General features: G+C 37.0%; 1 protein-coding gene and 2 non-coding genes across 3 annotated transcripts; all 3 read left to right on the top strand.

Annotated features, from left to right (window-relative positions):
• Nucleotides 1-11,200: 11,200 nt before the first annotated feature.
• Nucleotides 11,201-14,850, top strand: RPL21 (ribosomal protein L21). Its single transcript, XM_044666118.1, has 5 exons — nt 11,201-11,279; nt 11,605-11,666; nt 12,046-12,158; nt 13,347-13,497; nt 14,721-14,850. Exons 1-5 carry the CDS (start codon nt 11,213-11,215, stop codon nt 14,808-14,810), a joined length of 483 nt encoding a protein of 160 aa, XP_044522053.1. The 5' UTR covers nt 11,201-11,212; the 3' UTR covers nt 14,811-14,850.
• On the top strand, nt 11,801-11,876 carry LOC123243458. Its single transcript, XR_006505981.1, has one exon. It is a non-coding gene; the product is annotated as a small nucleolar RNA SNORD102 (small nucleolar RNA).
• LOC123243488 lies at nt 12,206-12,337 on the top strand. The gene has a single exon (XR_006506010.1). It is a non-coding gene; the product is annotated as a small nucleolar RNA SNORA27 (small nucleolar RNA).
• Nucleotides 14,851-22,947: the final 8,097 nt, after the last annotated feature.

The following is a 22,947-nucleotide window of genomic DNA, read 5'->3' as shown; positions in this document are numbered from 1 at the left end:
GGTCAGATATGAACTCAGGACCTCCCGGCTCAGTGTCTGGCTCTCAACCCACTGAGCTACCCAGCTGCCCCTAAAAGGGATTTTTTAAAAGGACAAATCTTATCATTTCATGCCCTCTCCTCCCTCCACTCAATAACTTACCTATTATCTCTAGGATCACATATAAACTCTGCTTGGTATTTAAATCTCTTTACTATCTGACCCCTTACTCTCTTTCCAGGCTTCTTACACATCATTGCTCTCCAGTAGGATCCAGCCACACTGGCCTTCTTACTAGGGCTAAGCTTACTTACTCACACTATTCCACTTATACTAAAATCCATCTCTGTTCTCTGGGCCTTTGCACTGTTTGTCCCCTGTGCAAGGAGCGCATTCCATCTTCACCTTGTAAGAATATAAAAATTTAAGTTTTTATGTTAAATATGAAACTTTTAAAGTAATATTGTGGTTGCTGATTTAAAAATATTATAGCTTAAGTCAAAATGACTTTTAGTAGCTTCATTTACAAAGAGGTGGAAAGAGTGAAAGTGGGGAAATAGAAGAAGAGGGAAGAGAAACGTCTGGTCTATCACCCTAGATGTTGCTCTGGTGTTTGGCTCAGCTCCGGCAGGGCTTGGTAACCTTCAGCCAGAGGACCTGGTGGTGTCTTCAGCAAGGCTTCCACTAATGCAGCCTCCTCCAGGAAAGGTAGGCCTCTCCAGAACCAATCTCTCCAGGAGCCAGGAAAGGAAGGCCAACGACCCACCCTGTAAGCCAAAGCAGGATCCAGGGAAAGAATGTCCTCCTTCAGTCCAGCTCACCAACACAGAGTTCCCAAAGGCATCCTCCAAAGACGCAGTCCCAAGGAGAAGGTCTTTTAGACAGGAAGTTTAGGAATTTTTATAGTCCTTTTTCCACATCACTTCCTGTCTCTTCCTCCACTTTATAGGAACCAATTGCAGTCTTTCAATTTGCCTAGCACTGCCCAGGGGTGGGGCAGTGGCCTCTGGAGTTGTCATTCACTTTAGCAAGTGATTTGTGAACACTCTTACTTAGTGTTAAGTAGGGGTGCTTAAGTTTTTAACTGATTAATTTAAAAATTGCTGATTGATAGACAAAGAAAGTTTGATTCACACTTCACAACCTCTGCTTTTCTTGGAAACCTTGTTTTTTTGTTTTTTTTTCAAGACTCCAATCGAGTATTATTTTCTACTGTAAAGTTGAAAATGATGCCTTTCCTTATTCCCTCCAACTGCTTTTATTGGACACTCCCCAAATGATCTTGTATTACTTTGTATACTTATATACGTATACATTGTTTCTCCCATTAAAACATAAGGTTCTTGAGGGCAGAGATTTTTGTTTTTGTATTTGTGAAATTTTATTTTTTTATATACTATATTATTTTTATGTCAGGGTCCTGTATTGTAAAGGACCCAAGTCATTTTCTATATATGAGGGGGAATTCCTGAATCAGGTCTCAGACCTGACTCTATTCAGTCTATAGATTTTTGCATTTTCTTTGTCCTCAGGAATGTGGTCATTTTATAGACTGCCTAATGGGAAAGTTCTGCAGTGATACTTTTCAGGTGACCTTATCCATCTGTGGGGATGGGGAAGGGTGGCTAGGTTGATGATTTACCTCTTAATTAGCTATCACCAATTAAAGATTTTTTGAGATGGTCAAGGGAGAGGCTGAGTAATGTCCTAAAAATCTATTTATTAGGCAACATGATGCAGTTTATCTCATCCCTGGTCCATCCTGAATGCTGGCCTAACCAATAATCTGATATAATTATAAATCTATACTTATCCCAAAATCAGTCTTGAGATAATTTTAATTTTAACATATTCCTAACATTTGCACATAACCTGGCACATAGTAAGCACTAAATGAATGCTTGTTGATTGATTGATTTATTTTTTTGCTTGTTGTTTTATTTTATTGACATTGTCAGGGAACTGGACATAATTCCCAAATTTAATATGATTAATGAATACTTTGGTATAAGACTTGTTTTCTTTTACTGGAAAAATGCTTCCTAGAAATGAATGGTCATCCAGCTTTTTCTCTCTCTCTCTCACTGGACCTGTAATTTCATTGGGGTAGTGAGCTCCAATTAACTGGTATCTTCTCTGCAATTTATAGTTTTTGAGAATTTCCAGAGGCACTGAGAGGGCAAATAATTAGCCCAAGGTTCCCCTGTAAGTATATGTCAGAGGGCATACTCTCTCTGTACAAGAACAATTTACGGAACCACAGCCTGCAGCACATAGTTTCAATGTGTTTAATTGAAAGATTTTTTGGCGGGGGAAAGATTCAATTTAAGGATAAATTCAAATTTGTCACTTGGCAAACGTTTGTTGTTTTTTATAATTTGGTTCAATCCTTGTTCTTCGCTTACAATGCTTTCTGGCATATGTCTTCATGAAACAGCCAGGTACCATAAAAATCTGCTGAGCTCAGCAAGCATTTAATAAGCTCCTACTACAGTGGCACCTTGATACACAAGCACCTTTAGTCACCAGCAGTCACATAGGAATTTTTTGCTTTAAGTCAAGAGTGGATATTTGAATCTGAGCTTCTGCCCGTGGGAGGAGCCCGAGGTGGATGAGGTAATTGGTACAACTGAGATCAAGAAAATGTTGAAGATTTGGGGCAAAATTAAACAAGTTTATTGAAAAGTCACACCCAGAAAAAGTTGCAATAGGTCGTGCATTGGAGCTGTGTAATGACACTTTTTTCACACATTATCCAAATGTTCTGAAAGGGAAGAAGAAACAAATTTCCATGTAAAGGTTTTTGTTGAAATGGCCTCTAAGTGAAATTGAGGAAAGTGTGGCAAAACAGCCAAAATCCAATGAAGAAAATGATGATAATTAAGTAAAGTAAAAAAATAGCAATTAAGTTTAGCAATAAAGTTACATATCATAAGTAATGTGAAAGGTCAATTTTGCATTTAAATGTAGTGTTATGTGTGTAGAGAGTAAGTTATGTTACACAATAACACAGGAAATGTAAACCTTCTCTGCCAGCATCTTCACCTGACCTTGAAGGTAAATAACTTTTCATAAGCAAGTTTATTTCTTTACATTCTTTCTTATTATTTATAAAGTACATTTTCATATTTAAAAGCATATACATAAAACAAAAAATTCATATATTTTTTGGGGCCAGAACAGATTAATTACATTTCCATTCATTTAAATGGAGAAGTTTGGTTTGTACACAAGCAAATTGATTTATGAGCTTGACCATGGAACGAATTAAACTTGGGTGTCAAGGTATCACTATATGTGTAAGGCACTATTCTACGTTCCTGGGATACTAAACCAATTCATACTTGTCCATCCTGTGCTATTCTTGTCCACAATTTCACCATTGTATATCCACCTAAACTCCAGAAGCCTTTCTCATTTTCTCCCGACATAATTAGGTGGTAAAAGGGACAAAGCATTTGACTCAGAATCAAGAAGACCTGAGTTCACATCCTGCCACAGATACTTGCTAGCTATGTGACCCTGGACAAGTCATGTAAGTTCTATTTGCCTCAGTTTCTTAACTGTAAATGGGGATGATAATAATAGCACCCACCTCCCACGGTTGTTGTAAGGATCAAATGAGATTATGTTTGTAAAATGTTTAGTGCAATACCTGACACATAGTAGGTGCTTTTAAAAAATGCTTGTTCCTTTCTCCTTCCCTAATGTGATGAAGGTACTAGTGGCATACTATGGATCTGTCAACTTCAACCTCACCACATGACTAATTTATCTTGTCATGATGGCACTTTTTGCTTCTATTCTTATTTGAAAATTGGTTATATATTACAACCTGTTCAATACACCATGTCTCTCTCCATTGCTCTTGGTAATATTTATTTTTTAGTTCTTCAAAGACTACTGTATTCCCTATCTCCCTACTATACAGCGATAGTGTTAGAATGTTGAGCTTGAAAAGACAGGCCTTTGTTTTCCCAGGAAGGTTGGGGTCATTAAAGGAATTTTTCAGTTTCCTGAAAGCAATGGAATCCATTCTCTTCCTCCTGCTCAACTCTGGGCCTAACTCATTGTTCATCTGTGTTGTGTGTCTCATATACAGATGAGCTCTATATATTGTCCATTTAAAAGCATGTAATAAAGAAAAATGGAATTTTTTCATCTGCTTGGGTCTTTTTCATGTGGATAATCAAACCAAACTCTTTTGAATGATTACAGGGTTTTAACCAAGAAATTTCCATAATGTTCCAGGGCTTAATGCAACCAGCACAATGTTGTCTGCAAAAAAAAAAAAAAATAATAAAAAATCTAGAGGATGAAGTTCAGCTCTGAGCAGAATCTCCCTCACAGTGGTAAATACCTTTAAGGAGTACAATCTTCCAATCTGTGCTTGACCTGATGTTTAAAATCAAAGGATTATAGGGATGTTTCTTTTGTTATCTCGAATTATTTGGATGTATGGATGGGAGATTACTTTGTTGTCTCCATCTTTTAGTTGACTGAGAAATATAAAAGAAGGATCACCATTTCATGAAAGAATAGGGAAAAGAATGAAAACTCTCCTTTTTTGGGAGATTCTGAAGAGAGGTTTTAATTTGTGGAAATGGGGGGGAAAGTAAGTAGATGCTTTGCAGAAGACTTTATTTTCTGACTTATGAGGCAAAAATCCTTTGATAAGTGGGAGCAGGTGAAGAAATGGTATAAAGGTTTAGAATAGCTACTATATGGTGTGCCATAGAATTAATCAGGTAATAATAAAAGGAATGCTGCGATGGCCCAGTTGGGAGTAGAAAATGTACATTTTCAGTGAAACCAGTTGGCATGGTTTTGGAACTTCTTTTCCAGTAGTGTTCGGCAGCATGTGAGTAGGAAGGAAAAAAGGAGGATGGTAGGTAAAAATAACTGCTGGCATTTAGCAGTGTCAAAAGGACAAAGGGGAAAGGAATTCCAGGATAAAGGATATTGTATAGTTGAATTGGTCAAATAGGAAATTAAGAATTTAAAGGAAAGGAAGTGAGGTTATTTTCCTCTAGTAGGATTGAAGGACTAGGAGAATAGAAAGGGGTGGAGGAACTAGAGGATATGATGAAAACAAATTTTTTAAGAGTACTGAAAGAAGCAATGAAATAGATGAAAAGATAGGTGTTTGTGACCAGAGATAAATATTTTGGAGTTCAGGATTTTTTTTTTCAAGGTGTCGACGTGGAATCTAGAGACCCCAAACTTGTGGCCTAGTGAGATCTGATGAACCCCAAGTTTTAGGAATAACTTATAGGTTGGAGACCCCCAAAGCTTGTGCTTGTTCCAGGTTCTCATGAGAATTCACCCTGAAGGGAATCCCAGACTAGCAGTTGCAGACTGAATAACAGACTCCAGGGTAAATGCTAAATACGCTTTTGTCTTAGATAGTCTTCCCCATTGTATCAAAGACCCTGTCCCAGGAAGGCACACCTGGGCGGGAACCATCCTTTAGTATCCACTGTAAGCAGCTCCTTCCCCTACACACTAGCCTCTAGCTATGATTCCTTTCCCAGGCTAGATTTGTATCCCGTCAATATGATAATGTCAATTATCTTTCCCAGCCCCTTCTATAGCTGGGCTGGTAGAGCGGAGGACTGTAGATCCAGGTTGCTTGTTCAGTCCCGGCTCTAGGGTGAGTTGTCGTCATCCAGTCTGGTGGGACTAAGTTTTGGACTCTGTGTGCGGTTCTGAATGGAGGCCTAGTCAGTCCTGTTCCCCCTTACTCTTAATTAAAGAGTAGCTTTTATGACTATTTAATAGTTCTGTGTTTTTTCAAAGTTAACAAAGGTATGGCGACAGTTTTGGGTATTGTGGAATCCAACATATAAATATTCTTATCTGGAAATGAAGTAAAGTAAAGATGAAAGTCTTAGGATTTTAGAAGGTTGATGCATTTGGTGATGACAGTATTTGAGGGAGGTATCAATATACATATTCAAGTCCATCAAGAATTCAGGTAAAGAATTTGAGCCAGCTACTGAACTGACCTAGAGGTTACTACTTTGATAAGATTTAGACCAGATGATATAGATGGAGGAAGTAAATTTCAAGTGAGAAGGGGATGCTAAGTAATGGCAATCAAGAAATGGTTTTCAATGAAAGTAATGAACAAAGAGAATGCATATCCTTCCTTCTACTGGGAGGCCAGAATAGAACACTTGAGATGGTGACAAGGAACACTAGGTCTTTTAGGGGAGAGGTGGCTTTTCAATATACTCAGAAGATGGAAAGAGGGTGAATTTATGAGAAATTAGAGACTTAATTCAATAGATATTAAGCATTTTCTGTTGTACCCTTTAGAGAATGGAACTGAGGCAAAATCCTTGTTTTGTCAGCATATCAGCATGTGAATGCATATAATTACAAGTTAATTTGAGCACTATTATTATTTTAGACTGCAATATACTGCTGCCTAAACTAATCTACCCTTTAGAGTATTGTGTTTGGATCACTACTAGATTGCAAAATAATACACTGTGTTTTAAGAAAAGTCCATAGTTTAGGAGGTGGATTTGGTAGAGGAATCACAGTTCTGCCACTTATTCATTTGTGGATCTTAAGTTTCTTCATTTGTAAAGTAAGGAGACTGAAGTATATATATATATTAATCTAAGGTTTGGGCCTTTGTTTCCAAATTTGTAAAGTGAGAAGATTGAAGAAGATTGCAAAGATCCTTTCCATCTCAAAATTCGATGGTCACTTGTTATCCTGTATATATTAAAGGCATAAATTCCCTCCATTTGACATAATTCTTCCTTAGACTGACAGACAGCTGATACAGTAGAAGAGAAATGGACTGAACATTAGAGGGAATTTGTTTCTGGCATTGCCATTAATTACCAGTCTGTCCTTTGGCAGTCCCTCAGACTGGGCTCAAGTTTCCTCATTCATAAAATGAAAGGAATGGGTTAGTTCTGTTAACTTTGAAAAAAAAACACAGAACTATTAAATAGTCAGAAAAGCCACTCTTTAATTAAGGAAAAGGGGGAAAACAGGGCTGATTAGGCCTCCACTGAAAGAGGGGAGCCATACGCCTTATACAGAATCTGAGGATTGAACACTGCTTGCTCTGGTCTCTGACCCCCCCTGGCAGTGCCAAGGAGCTAGATGAGGACTCCTGGGAACAAAAGAAATAGGGGAATTTATATACCATTTGGGAAGATCCAGGGGTTGGGAAAGATGATTGGCATTATCATACTGACAGGATACAATCAAGCTTAGGAAAGGAATCATAGCCAGAGGCTAGGGTGTAAGGGTAGGGGCTACTTACAAAGGATACTAAAGGATGGTCCTTACCCTGGTGTGTCTTCTTGGGAAAAGCTCTTAGATACAAAAGGGAAAGACTACCTAAGACAAAAGGATATTTAGTATTTACTCTAGGGACCATTATTCAGGCGGCAACTGCTAGCCTGAGATTCCCTTCTGGGTGGATTCTCATGGGAACAGGGTTCAGAGAACAAGCTTTGGGGATCTCCAACCAACAAAGCTATTCCTAAAACTTGGGGTTCATCAGATCTCACTAGGCCACAAGTTTGGGGTCTCTAGATTCCACTTAGACAGTTCTAAACTTTAAAAACTAATTGCATTAGAACATAAAATCTGGAAGGGTTCCGGGTGTGGTGAGCAGTCTGCAAATCTGAAGAAAAATATCAATGTTTCCTTCATAATCCTATGCGTTTTGTTTTACTTATTTTATGTATATTATTCTGAGAAGGGAACTACAGGCTTCATCAGACTGTCAGGACGGTCTCTGAGGAAAAAATAAAGAATCCCTTCTTTCAGAGAAACTCAATTTGTCCATCTACAAGCAAAAGAAAAAAGACTTTAGGGATATGTACGCAACAGATATACCGGAAAAAAAAAAGAATCTCGGCTCTACAGGATCAGACACAGACGCAAAAAAAAGTCGTACAGCGTGTTACTTCTTCCACGTGACAACCAAGCCCAAGTTCCGCCAGCTCCACTTCCGGTTTGGTGAGTGACGCAAAGAAAAGAAGGCGGACCCAACTAAGGTTTAGGGGTCTTCTCAGGCCATTCTTTAAGGTCCCCTCCTGAGCTGTCTCCCCAATATCCAAATATGAATTTTTATTCACTCACCGCCTCCTACTTATCAGGAAAAGGCAACTATCCGGACAGAGCATCTGTGTTTTTTGAGAGGGAAGCTTTACCTCTTCGTCTGCTTTTTTGCCCTTTTCGTGGCGTTGTAGTCAGGCACTTCGTCGGGCAGACCTCGCCTTCCCTAGTAAGGAGCCTGCTAAGGCCCGCCTTCTTTCTTTCCGCCGGCTCCGCCATCTTCCAGGTACGCTTCACTCGTGCGGCTCCTGCTCTTTTTTCTTTCTCATTAGCTTCACGGCGTCTTGATTCTTTCTCAGGAAAGTTTATTTGGGCTGGGAAAGAGCGTTTCAGGCAGGTGGGGTGAGCGGGCTTGGGAGAAATGTGCCAAGAGGGGATTTGAGCGTCCGGGACGGGGGGCAGCATGGTGAGAGAAAGCTGTGGCCTGCGGGGCCTACTGTCTGCCGGGGGACCGTAAGGCCGCGGTTTTCCCAGGGGCCGCAGCGTGGGGAGAGGATGGAATGGGCTACGGAGGCGGCCCCATGCGGCTTATGCTGCCATTTGCAAGCCACTATCACCAGGAGGGCGCACTGAACTGCTTCGAGAACAAGAGGAATTTTGGGTTGGGAAGCAAAGGAGAGAAGAGTAGTTGGTGTGGTAAGAGGGTGGTTCCTGAATAGCGTGGTGCAATGAAGGAAACTCCGGATCTATTCTAGGATGGTTCCACTGTTTCTCATCCGTATCAGATTCAGAAAATTAACATATCTCGATTCTTTGCAAAACTAGTGATTGGCACGGTGCCCTGTGTTCTAATTGAATTTTATCCTGGCCTTTGAATATTCCCTTTACATCAGTTTGCCCTCTTTTTACAGTGAAATTTTGATACCTTGTATCTGTAGTGATGCTATTGTGAAGATTGGATTAGATCTTGTGTCAAAATGCTTGAGAAAATTTTAAAGTTTTTCTGTAAAATAATCATCATGGTCTTTTAATGAATCCTTTGCTTTGGCATTTAAAATCCTTCATAATCTCTTCTTAGCCTTATTCTGTGACACATGTGGTGACCCTGAATTCCTGGCTGTTCACGAACTAAACACTCCCCATCTCTTGGCTCTAGCATTTTCTCTAGTTATATACCTTGAACACTCCTTTGGTTCAATTAATGACTAGCTTCCTTTAAGTCCCAACTGAAATCACATCTTTCACAGGGAAGCCTTCCCTCCTTAGTTATTTCCTATTTATGCTTTATAGACTGTCACTGTATATAGTTTTTTATATGTTGTGTTATTAGATTGTGAACTCTTTTTGAGAACAGGGGCTCCCTTTTGCTTCGTTGTATCCCAAGCTCTTATCTCTGCCTGGCGCTTTGTAAAGCACTGAATAAATGTCAAAGGATTGACTGATACAGTTTTGTAGATTTCTGCCTGTGAAAAAGGATTTAGGAAGTAAAACTTTATAGGATGGTGAACAATATATGAAAGCCACAAGTTTTTCAGTCTGAAGAGTTGGGGCTAGGAAAATCACTTGCATTCAGTTTGCCTTATAGTTTGAGGACATAATTTTAGGAGTTTATTACTAGTATTGGTATAGTGTGGAAAGAGAACCTAGATTCCACTTCATATTACCTGTGAGTTTGGGCAAGTCGCTTAATTTCCCTTGACCTCAGGTTCCTCACCTGCAAAATGAAGTTGGACACTATGGATTCTGTGATCCCAGCTACCTCTAAGTATAATCCCAAATTAAGGAAGGAAATTGCAGTGACCAGCCAGAGCCTAAAATTAGGCTTAAAAATTGGTCTTTATTTTCACTCACAATAATACTTTACACATGGCTTTTTAGTGACATCTTTGTAGTGGCATACTTTATTTTTGAGAATTGGTAGAGCTTAAAAGATGTCATGTAATTTTTTTTCGCCTAATATAAAAGTACTACTAGGAAGAAAAGTTAATCTTAGTGGTAGGTTGTCACAGTAACATTTAGTGGAGTATGTAAAGTTATTTTTGTTGAACTATTTTCAAGGTGTATTAAGCTAATAAGTGTAGTCTGTTATAATTAAATGTAATTGATTTTTGAGTAAAAGGATTTTGGCAGATATTGTCTTAAGCAAAGCTTGGTTCCCAGTGAGGGGTCTAGTAATTATAATAATTAGATAAATACTATTTACATGAGACAGCTACAGAGTACTCTTGGTAGCCTACTTTCTAATGGCAGTTTGCAGACATATATTTGGTAATTTAAGGAAAATGAAAATGATGGTAGTTGTAATTAAGGGGAATCGGGACAAATCTTAGGTATGTAGCTACAACTAATTCTAAAGGAAACTAGAGAGTGTAAAAGGTGAGAGACAGGATGCTTATATTTACGAAGTATTTTATGTTATGTTGCTAGATGACCTGAAGAGCTCTTATCTGTGTATTAAAGTTGAATGATTTTTATTTATAGGGGCAGCTGGGTGGCTCAGTGGATTGAGAGCCAGGCCCAGAGATGGGAGGTTCTGGGTTCAAATCTGGCCTCAGATACTTCCTAGCTATGTGACCCTGGGCAAGTCACTTAACCCCCATTCATTGCCTAGTCCTTACCGCTTTTCTGCCTTGGAACCAATACCCAGTATTGATTCCAAGACCAAAGGTGGTAAGGGTTTTAAAATAAAAATAAAGTTGGAATGATTTTTATTTATGAACTTAAGTAAGTCATTTAACCTCCATGAATCTTTTTCTCACCCTCTCTCCTTACCCCCCCCAAAAAAAAGAAACAAAAAACTAAAAAGAAAATAAAGTTCAGGAAAGACTTAGAAGATCTAGTGAATGATTATAGTTTACATTTACATAAAACTAATTTATAAAGCTCTTTGCTCATAGTTTTATTGGAAAGAACATTAGCCTATGTGACCTTCGGTAGAGCATTTTTTTTCCACTTCCTTTTAAATAAGGGTTGGACTAGATGACAGGTAATACAAATATTCCGTTTTCCATATTATCCAGCTAAAGGTTGGAGGGGTTAAGTGGCACAGCCATGTATTTTAACCCTGGCCTTTGTTCCAAGAGCCTGAATTAGTAGAAAATTTTTTTCTTAAATTTGATTGTATGTTGTCTGATAATATCTGGTGACTGTATGTTTTTGAAATAACATTTATATTTATTTGTTGCAGTGAGTTGCCAAAATGACAAACACAAAAGGAAAGAGGAGGGGGACGCGCTACATGTTTTCTAGACCCTTTAGAAAACATGGTAAGTATATAATACTGGATTGAAAGTTGATGCAGGGAGTAATTTGTGCTTAATGCATAAAATACTAATTTTTTAATGATTAAAACTATTAAAATTAGCTTTCAGGTTACCTATTGATCAGTGTCTTGTTTTGAAATTTGAGTAATAAAATAGCTACATTTTACTTAGAAGAATAGTAGTAATTGAACATTGGCTTTATAAATTCCTTCAGTTTTTCTGATTGAGACTAGGTCTTTAGAAGTCTTGATTATGAAAGTTTTTATGAGTTGAAATATTTTCTAATGAGCTTTTTTTAACGTGTGGGTATGGAAATATATTTTCACAGGTGTAGTTCCTTTGGCTACGTATATGCGAATATACAAGAAGGGTGATATTGTAGATATCAAGGTAAGTTGTGAAATTTGATTTGATCTAGTATCTGTTGAGTAAATGAAGCTTATTTCCACCACCTCAGTTTCACTCCTGCCTTATTGAGAGATATTTTGGTTGTGTCTATTACTTGGTTTATTTATTAGCACTGGAGCTTGATGATGATTGTCTCATATGATTGCTTTTCTAATGAGTAAAATGAAAACAACTTCACCGGCTCTGAAAGCTCATTAGGTTACCATTAATGTAATTCATGCTAAATAAAATTTTATCATTTGAATGAAAATGACTAATTTATATTTAAGGGACTAATTTATATATATTATGCCAATATATAATTTATATTGAAGGTATTATGTGTTAAGAGTTCGCTGTTTTTTTCCACTCTGCCTTCCAGGGTATGGGCACAGTTCAGCAGGGAATGCCCCACAAATGTTACCATGGCAAGACTGGACGGGTCTATAATGTCACTCAGCATGCTGTAGGCATTGTTGTAAACAAACAGGTTAAGTAAGTAACTTAGAGTATCTTAAAACTTGGTGATCCTAAGTTATCTCTTCCCCTCTTTCACTTTACCAATTAGACACATATCATGTCTTTATTGGTCATTCAAGTGGGGTAGAAGAAATATCCTTTTAAAACTCAAGCAAACTGATTGTTTGTCTTGCATCCTGTCAGAGGAAACAATCTTAAGTTGATTAAAGCTATATTTTGCTTTATGATTCTTTAAATATACAATTATTTAGTCATTTTGGAACTGAACAGCATGTGATTTACATATAGTATGTTCTATGAAGTTTAATCTCCCCAGGTTTTGATTGCTTCACCTTTATAATTTATTTATAAATTGGATTTAATTTTTTTGTCTTCAAGACAAGGGTCTAGATCAGAGAATTTCTAAGAAGCCTTTTCCAATTCCTGAGATTTATTCTTTAAGATGGTATGAAAGGCAGGAAATCATATTCTTGATTTTTGGGGAAGCCATAATGAGCAAAGGGAAGAGGAACCCAAAAAATAGTTGTATTCAGGAAATAAATGTTTGGCTGCAATCTAGCCTAAGGAAAAGAGAAGACAAAATGGAGGAGGACCAGCCAAGCTAAGAAAGTTGGACTTAATTTTTGTCAGCACTGGGCAGCCATTGATCTAAAACGGATTGGCAACCATTTTGGCCGTGAGAGCCATAAACGCCACATTTTTTAAAATGTAATTTTGTGAGACCTGTAGAGTGCTCACAGTGCACGCTCCTGTAACAGTGCCTGAAAAAAAAAAATTGACTTTATGGCTCCTGCAGAAAGAGCAATACGTAGCCGACCCCTGATGTAAGAGAATGACATTTGGCGATAGGGTTAAGGATTGATAAAGGAGAGAATAGTGGGAAGAGATCAATTAGATGATTTGTTTATTTCAATCAAGAACCCTAAGCTTAAACTGACTGGGAATGGAGTGTGGGGAGGTGTTAGGATAGGGGCAGAGAGTATATTCACATATTGGTGAATTTATAGTACTCTTAAGCTGAACTCATTTTAAGGATTACTTGATTTCAGACTATTTGATTGACTTTGAAAAAACACTAATAACGCTGTTACATTTCTCTTGAGTTACTAGGTTTAAATCAAACTGTCAATAATGTTTAACTGATTTCTATTAATATAAAGAATTTTGGTACTAAATGGAGAACTAAGCAATATTTTATTCTAGGGGCAAGATTCTAGCCAAGAGGATTAATGTGCGTATTGAGCATATTAAGCATTCTAAGAGCAGAGATAGCTTCCTGAAGCGAGTGAAGGAAAATGATCAGAAAAAGAAGGAAGCTAAAGAAAAAGGCACCTGGGTTCAACTGAAACGTCAGGTAATGGATGCATTTTAAATGTTGATGATTTAAATGAAGAAAATGTTATGGTAAGAATGCCTAAAACTACCATATTGTTTCCAAATCAGAAAATTTAGAAGGCAAACTAATGATCTGTTCATCTAAAAGATCCTAATATGCAACTTTGGACAAGTCATAGGAAACATGTTTTTCTATAACATGAAGGAATTTGAACCTAGACTCTAGGGTCTCTTTCATATAATATTTTATTAAGTACTCATCACTGGTTGTTCTCTTTGGTAATTTTTTCTTGGCAACCATTACCTTTTTATTAACAAAGGCCATTGTTGCTGTCCAAGTATTCTAGGTTTAAAAAGTTTCTCTACTAGTGAACTACTACTCCAGCAGATGTCAGAAATCACTTCAGTTTGCCATTTGAAATAAGGGGGGTGTTTTTTCCTTGTTCATTCTAATTTAATATAGTTATTAAATACATTTTGAAGGTCATACTAGGGAGAAAAGTGGGTTAATTGGTTTAGCTGTGTAACAGTCATGAAGTAGGCAGTCAGTAAATACTTTTCTGGTTAATTTAGAGGAGGGAATTTGCATAGATTTCCTTTAGAAAGGGCCCTTGCTAGGTTGTTTTTTTTTTTTTTTTTTTTTTTTTTTTTAAAGAAAGGGTAAATTTGCCTTCAACTTGACATTTTCAGCTTTAATTGAGTTGAACCGCAAGATATCTCCAGTTACTTCAAGGACATGAAACCGATCTTAGCACAAATTCAGATATACCAGATGAAAGAATTCTTAAATGCACCCCCAAATTTTGGGGGGATAGGGAAAGAAGCACCAGTTCTGTAGCAACAACTATCAAATAATATGCATTTCAAAATGGTTGGTGGGTCCCTTAAGTTTATCCTTAACTTTCTTCAGAATCTACCTCAGTTTGACTGAATTTTTTTATTAATGAGATATGCATATATGATGTTTCAGCTTTGTAGATAATATATGGCAGGATCCAAAGTGATCTACTTTACTTTAATAAATGGTTTTATTTTGGTTTAGGTTTTCCACTAAATTTAATAACTTATAGGTTGCATGAAAATTGATGTGCACAATGATGATCTTCCTAAATGATTACCTTTTAAAAAAGGAACATGAATATGTTAATTTCACCGGTTCTGAGAGCACATTAAAATATTTTACTACAAGATATTCAGTAAGCGTTAGTGTTGTAATATTTTTTTAAATCCTTTTTTTTTTAGCCTGCTCCACCAAGAGAAGCACACTTTGTGAGAACCAATGGCAAGGAACCTGAGCTGTTGGAACCAATCCCCTATGAATTTATGGCATAAATGACTATTAAAATAAAAATAAAAGATTCTTGGATTATGGCATTATGTGACTTTTTTTGTAGCTATTGGATAGAAGTAGTATTTTAGTGAATTTTTAAAGTTATGTTGGATGATTCATTTGTCACAGGAGTTGCTGGGTGCATATCCTTAAAATTTTATTTAATTTAGAGTTGGTTACTTGATACATGTTCTTTCCCTCCCTCCTCCCATAGCCAATGAGCAATTTTATTGGGTTTTACATGTATCATTGATCAAGACCTATTTCCATATTAATATTTGCATTAGTGATCATTTAGCATTCTTTTCCATAAATCCCTAAGAATTACCCTGGGTCATTGCATTGCTGCTAGTACAGAAGTCCATTACATTTGATTGTGCCACAGTGTATCCGACTCTGTGTACAATGTTCTCCTGGTTTTGTTCCTTTCACTCTGCATCAATTCCTGGAGGTCATTCCAGTTCACATGGAATTCCTCCAGTTCATTATTCCTTTTAGTACAATAGTATTCATCACTAACAGATACCACAATTTGTTCAGCTATTCCCCAATCGAAGGGGTATTTTTCCTTATTATCTCTGAGGTATAGGCCCAGCAGTGGTATGGCTGGGTCAAGGGGCAGTCAGTCATTTAAAGCCCTTTGGGCATAGTTCCATATTGCCTTCCAGAATGGTTGGATCAATTCACAAAGCATTTTCTTTTTAAATAAAGGTTGCAAAATACAGCTAAAGAAAATTTGGATTCTACTACACAAGACAAGTAGAATAAGCCAGTTACGAATTTGTCTAAAACCTTTTGGAGAACTTTGATATTTAAAATAGAATCCTTTCAAAATCCTATTTTTGTGCTAAAACACAATGGAAAGCATCATATTGTTAGGAATTTTCAGTGTGAAATGATTTGATTAATTTGAAACTAGGAAACTATCAAAGTAAATATTATCTCTCCTGGTTTCAGATAAAATGTTTTAGAAGCTGTAACAGTTTGCTCGAAGTGGGATTTAAAACCAAGTCTCAACAAACATTTAAAGCCTAGGAATATCAGGCTGGAAAATGTGTCATTTTCCCTTGTGAAGTTTACATTCTGTTGAGGCAGTTTAAATTGTTATTAACCAAGGATATCAATGAAAGCCGATGGCTCCTGAAATAATGAAGAAACAGGATTTTAAGGCAAAGATTTAAGTTAGTCCTATAACAGCAAAGGATGAAGACAGAGACATCAAGGAAAGACTGGGCTAAGCTTCCTAGTGTCCTGTGAAATTGGGCAAGGTAGGCTGCAGTAAAGGGCATTAAAGGCTAACCTCAGTTAGCACTTGCTTCCGGAGTTGGTGAAGATTAGATTTAACTTATGAGGTGTAGTAGAAGGCTATACTTGGAGTTAGGTAGACATGGGACTAATAGCATATTCTTTCGTGATTGTGAAAATCAGTAGCTAATATGCAACCTAAAAATGTTAGATTTCTTTAGGTTCACTCAAGTTCCCAAATATCCATTTACAGATTTCTTTAGAGAAGATTGTCATTATTTGAAAGACTTTGGTCTCTACCTGACTTGCTAGATTTTTGGCCATTGGATTCTTAAAACTTTGAACTGCTCATATAAAGTTGAAATTATAACCAGTTTTCCTCATCTATTATAAACTCGGCAATACAGCCAGGGCCTACGTTCTTGTTATGTTCAACATAAAGTTTTAGAGGCAATATGGAAGAAGGGCTACACAAAGAATACAGTATGATAGAGGCAAAAAAAGAGTCTAGAGTTGTAGGTAGGATTGAAGTTGGAAGCTTTTCCCTGAGGTTACCACTGTGACTTTAGGCAAATAGCTTTTTCAACTTCTGTTTTCTTAACTACAAAATGAACTGTTCAAATAGAACTTGGACATATTTCAATGTGTCAATAGTGGGGATTTCTTATGTAGTCTTTAGTAGAACTTCTAATTCTTTTATGTGATTTTTGAGATGTTAAATGGGAAAATCTTTGATAACCTTTTTGCCTCTAGAATTATTACCCTATAATTCAAAGCAGTTGGATGCAAATTCTTTGCAACTAATTGTATGATCAAGGATAATTTATCTAAATTTCTCATCTGTACAATTTAATGGGTCATGAAGATCAAATGAGGATTATACAAAGTAGTTTTAAAATCCTGAATGCTCTATAAATGGCACCTATAGTTGGTCAGATTCTGGCTTTTGAAAGGAAATTCTTGCTTCTCTGCCTATTCTCAGTTTACACTTGTAAAAAGGGAAGTCCACAAACTCTTACTATAGGAGTTTACACCTCCAAAAGGAAGACACCTCTATCTAAACTGGGTGACTACTCAGAAATGTGTGAATCCAATGAAGAAGAGTTAGCACCTTCAGAGGTGAGAAGTTGATCCCATAGACACTGCCCCCAGGGCAGTGCTAGACAATTTGGCCACTATAAAAAGGCCTTGAATTTCTGAGGCTTTGGGAGTAGACTCCCGAGAAGAGAGTTGACTCCAAGAAAGAAGTTGGCTTCAAGAAGAAGGTCAGCTCAAAGAAGGAAGTCGACCTCAGGAGTAACCTTGAGCTCAAGTCAGTGTCTTGACCTTTCTCTTGGAGGGAACTTAGGTGAGTGGATAGCTGGCTTTCCCTTCCTGTCTTCTGGAGAGTTTAATTCTGATTGAAGGTTAACAAGTCCTGACTGAGCCAACCACTGGAACAATAGTTAGATAGGTTAATGTCTTTTCTACCTTTTGTATTCCTCTGCTTTCGCTCACCTCTTTTGTAAATAAAAGATTTATAATTTTCATATATTTAGCTAAACCATTAATTTCGACATTTACATTTTAGAATAGCAATTCTTGTTCATTTTTCTTATCTATTGAAAAGTAGATTCAGTAGCTTCTTTGTTTTAACATAACTTCAGCAAATGTCTTGATATTTGAAATATCTATCACAATTATGCTTCCTTTCTGCCAATTTTGCTGATTACAGAAACTTTTCCCTCCATATGGTCTGGCTTTCTTAGGAAGTATCCATCACTTAAAAACACATGCATCTGTTCCTTCTATTGATAACTTTATTCCTTCTCCCCAGCCACACATTCATAGTTTTTCCCACATAATTGTACAATGCCTTCTGCCCTGTCTAAATTCTTAGAACTATCATTCTATAAGATTATTTTCATAATCTTTATGCAAAAAAATTCTTTTTTATGCTAACCATACATAAACTATGTTAGGGAACACATGAAAGTCCATCTTCTAAAGGAAATAATAGGTAATAAGTATGATATGCATACTTAATTACAAAACTGATGCATGCTATAAAAGGTAAAAGCAATAAATGCTTTAGAAGACCTCTCCACTTCCCTGTCTCCAGCAGTTAAAATATACAATTTGTTGGGAATACTGTAGAGGGGAGTTCTTGTCAAGATCCAGTTTGCATTAGATAGCCTCTGTGTCCTTTACAACTGATTCTATAAATATTCACCTTCATGAAGCCTTTCCTAACACATCTTGCTCATCCTTTTGTACTCTTCTTGAAATAAACTGTTGAATTCTCATAGCTTTTTGTACCTTTCTTGTTTTGTGATTTGTGTTGCACTAAACAGAACCAAAACATTTTAGGTGAAAAGCCTTCACCAGTTATGTAGTCCAACCTATACCTAAAGGAAATCCCTATTATATCACAACTGATGAATGGTTACCCAGATCTTCTATTTGAAGACCTACAATAAGGTCATAATACTATTACTAAATACCTCAGTCCATTCCATTTTTGAATAGCTCTAAGTGTTAGGATGTTTCCAAAAATTACTTTTAAATTTGTCTTTTTGCAACTTTTCATTGTTCCTGATCTCTTGTCCTTTTCCTCTTAATAATCCTTCTCAGACAGCATATCTTTTCTGAATTTTCCTAAGATAAAAGAACCTAAATGCTTATTGATATCTCATACGACATGGACCAAAGGGCCTTCACTCTCTTGGTTATCCTCTAAATGTTCTCCAGTTTCAACTAGGCCCTTCTTAAAATATAGCTCACAAAAGTATTACTATTTATGTTTAATATTAAGTAGAGGGGTTGAAAGGAGAGAGAAAAAAAGATAAAACTTTTGTCAACTGGTCTATAAGATCTATGATAATAAACCACCTTTATCTTTGTATCCCCCAGTTCCTAGCAAAATGTCTTGCATGTTTAGTAGACACTCAAAATTGTATTAAACTGAAATTCTGATGATCTTGATAGGCAAGGATATTTTGGTGTAAATCATTCTATTTCAGATGGAAGGAATGGCATGAGCTTGATGCTTGATGCTTTTCATGATAGTAAGGAAGCAAATAAAGCCCAGAATGTATTCAAAGAATTTCTCGAGATAATCTCAAGAAAAGTATTCTATTAAACCTTAGTGTCAAATCAGTTATAGTTACATATGAAATTTCTTATTAAAATGAATTCTCCAAAGAATCCATTTGATCTATCTTAAAATACAATTCCAATATGTTGACTTAGTTTATGTGTTTAATGAAGCATTTTGTTTTCTCCCTCTGCCTCCATCATTCTTTTTTTTTAAGTATTTTATTTTTCCAATTATATGTAATAACAATTTTAACATACATTTTCTGAAATTAGAAGATACACATTTTCTCTCCATCCCTTCCCCCCCTCCTCTCCCTCTCCCTCTCCCTCCTGGAGACGGTAAGCAATTTGATCTGGGTTTTACATGGATTATCATGCAAAACACATTTCTAAATTGGTTGTTGTTGTAAGAAAATACTTTTATAAAATCAAATCAAATAAAAACACAAGCTAAAGTGAAAAATAGTATGCTTTCATCTGCATTCTGACTAACAATTCTTTCTCTGGATGTGGATAGCATTCTTTGTAATAAATTCTTCAGAATTGTCCTGGATATTTCTGGGAGTCTGCCCCCACCTTTCAACAAATTTAGAAGTAATTTTAAAATGAATCTTAAATTTGAATAATCTTAATAAATAAGCTGAAGAACTTCTAAATCCCTTTGAGGGAGAAATGATGATTCTAAATTATTGAATTTGAGTTTAGATTTATTTACTTTTACAAACAGATCCTTGAAAATAAATATAGCCCCAAGGTTTTGAAAGCACACCTTTCATGAAATTTATTTTTATAGGCTTTCAGATTCTCAGGTTCCCTTTTTCCATTATTTGTTCTTTTCAGAATGACTATACTATAGGGGGGATGGGAACGACTTCCTCTCATTTACCTTTTTAAAGGAGAAATCTAAAATATTCAACTCATACTCTTTTATTTTTTATTTTATTTTATCCCTTAACTTCTGTGTATTGGTTCCTTGGTGGAAGAGTGGTAAGGGTGGGCAATGGGGGTCAAGTGACTTGCCCAGGGTCACATAGCTGGGAAGTGTCTGAGGCCCGATTTGAACCTAGGACCTCCCGTCTCTAGGCTTGGCTCTCAATCCACTGAGCTACCCAGCTGCCCCCCTCTTTTATTTTTTAATAGTGTGTTATTTTATTTTTTCCTTTAAGTATTTTTAAAAATTAATCTGCCCCTTCTACAAACTTCTACTCCTTCCCCCAAAACAAAGCCATGTACTCATAGCTGCGAAGTCTAGCAAAACAAATTCCCACATTAACTATGGCCTAAAACATGCATTTTGAGTCCATCATATATAGATATGCATGTCTGTCTTTCTGTCTGTCTGTCAGTATATTTCATTCTGCACTCTATGCTCTTCACCTTTCTATTAAGAGGTGAGTATAAATTTTATCAAATCCTCTGGTCATTATCAGATTAGAGTTTATAAATTTATAAGTCTTTAAAAGTTGTTTATTTTTACATTATCATTGTTTAAATTGTATAAATTGTTCATTCCAGGTTTCTCTGAAACTATCCCTTCAACATTTCTTACAGCACAATAGGATTCCATCACATTGCTCTTCTCCTAGTTGATGGACACCTTCCTTCCCCGTTCCTATTCTTCGCCACCTCAAAATTAGCTAAAAATATTTTTTGTACATCTTTTGTTAGGTTTTTTTTTTTTAAGGACAAATCTCTACCTAGATGGAGTGCTGGTCCTGGAGTCAGGAGAACTTGAGTTAGAAATCAGCCTCTAACACTAGCTATGTGCCCTTGGGCAACACACTTAACTTCTATTTGCTTTAAACTACTGAAGGAAATGAACCATTCTAGGAACTTAACCAAGAAAACCCCATGGAGAGAACGGGTGTGTTTATGGCTCATAGGATCACAAAGACTTGGACACAGCTGAACAATAACAATCCCTCCCTTAATCTACTCTTCTAATTCTCCTTTTCCCCCAAGAAGGCTTCCTGAGCCCTATTCAGGGCTGCTCACCCACCTTTGTTTCTACCTGGCACCCACCCTCACCTGTGGCTCCAAGAAGCAGCCGGTGGGATAAACCGGGCTGAGGGTAGCCAAGGGGCCTCACAACCATCAGGGACTCAGGGAGGCCCCACCCCAGGCTTGTGAAGGGAAAGGGTGAATGAGAGCAATTTGTTCCAGGAAGGTGGCTGAAGCAGGTGCTGTGGAGTGAATGCATAGAGCTTGGGAAGAGATGGAAAACCCCAAGGCCATTCCCTGTACCCCAGGCCATCTCCAGTTTCCTGACTTCTGTTTTGCCACTGGACTTGGATGACTCTGGAAGAGAGAGTGAGGCTGATAATTTTGTGCAACTCTGCCTCACTTAAATCCAATTCACAAGCAAGGCAAGACATTACTATGTGATGCCATTGGTCCTCTTTGAAAAACAAAGGACTAATAACATTGTCCTCATCTGTAAAATGAACTGGAGAAGGAGATGGCAAACTACTCCAGTTTCTTTGCCAAGCACGAAGAGTCAGACATGACTAAAACAACAGAAAAAAAAACAAAACCCAACTGAAAAACAAGAAACTAAATTTTAATTAGAGGTTAATAAAAATGAAGATATATTGGCAATTTGGAACTATACCCAAAGGGCACTAAAAGACTGCCTGCCCTTTGATCCAGCCATACATTGCTGGTTTTGTACCCCAAAGAGATCATAGATAAAAAGACTTGTACAAAAATATTTATAGCAGCGCTCTTTGTAATGGTAAAAAACTGGAAAATGAGGGTATGCCTTTCAATTGGAGAATGGCTGAACAAGTTGTGGTATATGCTAGTGATGGAATACTATTGTTCTTAAAGAAATAATAAACTGGAGGAGTTCCATGTTAACTGGGAAGACTTCCAGGAACTGATGCAGAGTGAAAGGAGCAGAACCAGGAGAACCTTATACACAGAGACTTATACACTGGGGTAAAATCGAATGTAATGGACTTCTGTACTAGCAGCAATGCAATGGCCCAGGACAATTCTGAGGGATTTATGGAAAAGAACACTACCCACATTCAGAGGAAGAACTACAGGAGAGGAAACACAGAAGAAAATAATTGCTTGAACACATGGGTTGATGGGGATATTATTGGGGATGTAGACACTAAACAATCACCCCAGTGCAACTATCAATAATATGGAAATAGATCTCGATCAATGATACATGTAAAACCTAGTGGAAGTGCATGTTGGCTATGGGGGGAGAGGGGAGGTTTGAGGAGAGGGAAAGAACATGAATCATGTAACACATGGGAAAATATTCTAAATAAATAAATAAATAAAATTAATTTTAAAAAATGAAGATATAAATTTTTTTTTTCACATCCAAGTTAATGGACTCTAAGAATTGTGCCCATGGACTGGGCCCATCCACCTCAGGTTATGAATTCCTGATCTATCAATATACATTTTCTATAATATCTATCAATATCCCTGATCATCAATAAAAAGAAACTGAAGACCAGGAAAGGAAAGTGGTATGAATTGAAATGGCATAGGAATTGAAATCAGAAGACCTAGGTTCAAATCCCAGTTTTGAGGATTACTCCCTGAGTAACTTTGAGCAAGGTCCAAGTTCCACATTCTAAGCCAAGGTCATTCACTACAATCTGGGCCACTGCCATTCCTCTTGACTTTTGTCTTGCCACTGAACATGGAAGACTCTGGAATAAAGAGTGAGGCTGATAATTTTGTGCAACTCTGCCTCACTTAAATCCAATTCACAAGCAAGGCAAGCCATCACCCTATAATGTTAATGGTTCTTTTCAAAAACAGAGGACAAATATTTCCGTGTTGAGA

Source organism: Gracilinanus agilis, chromosome 3 (assembly GCF_016433145.1).
Source record: "Gracilinanus agilis isolate LMUSP501 chromosome 3, AgileGrace, whole genome shotgun sequence".
NCBI lineage: Eukaryota > Metazoa > Chordata > Mammalia > Didelphimorphia > Didelphidae > Gracilinanus > Gracilinanus agilis.
Note: the sequence above shows the minus strand (reverse complement) of the source record. Positions and strands in the feature narration are given on the sequence as shown.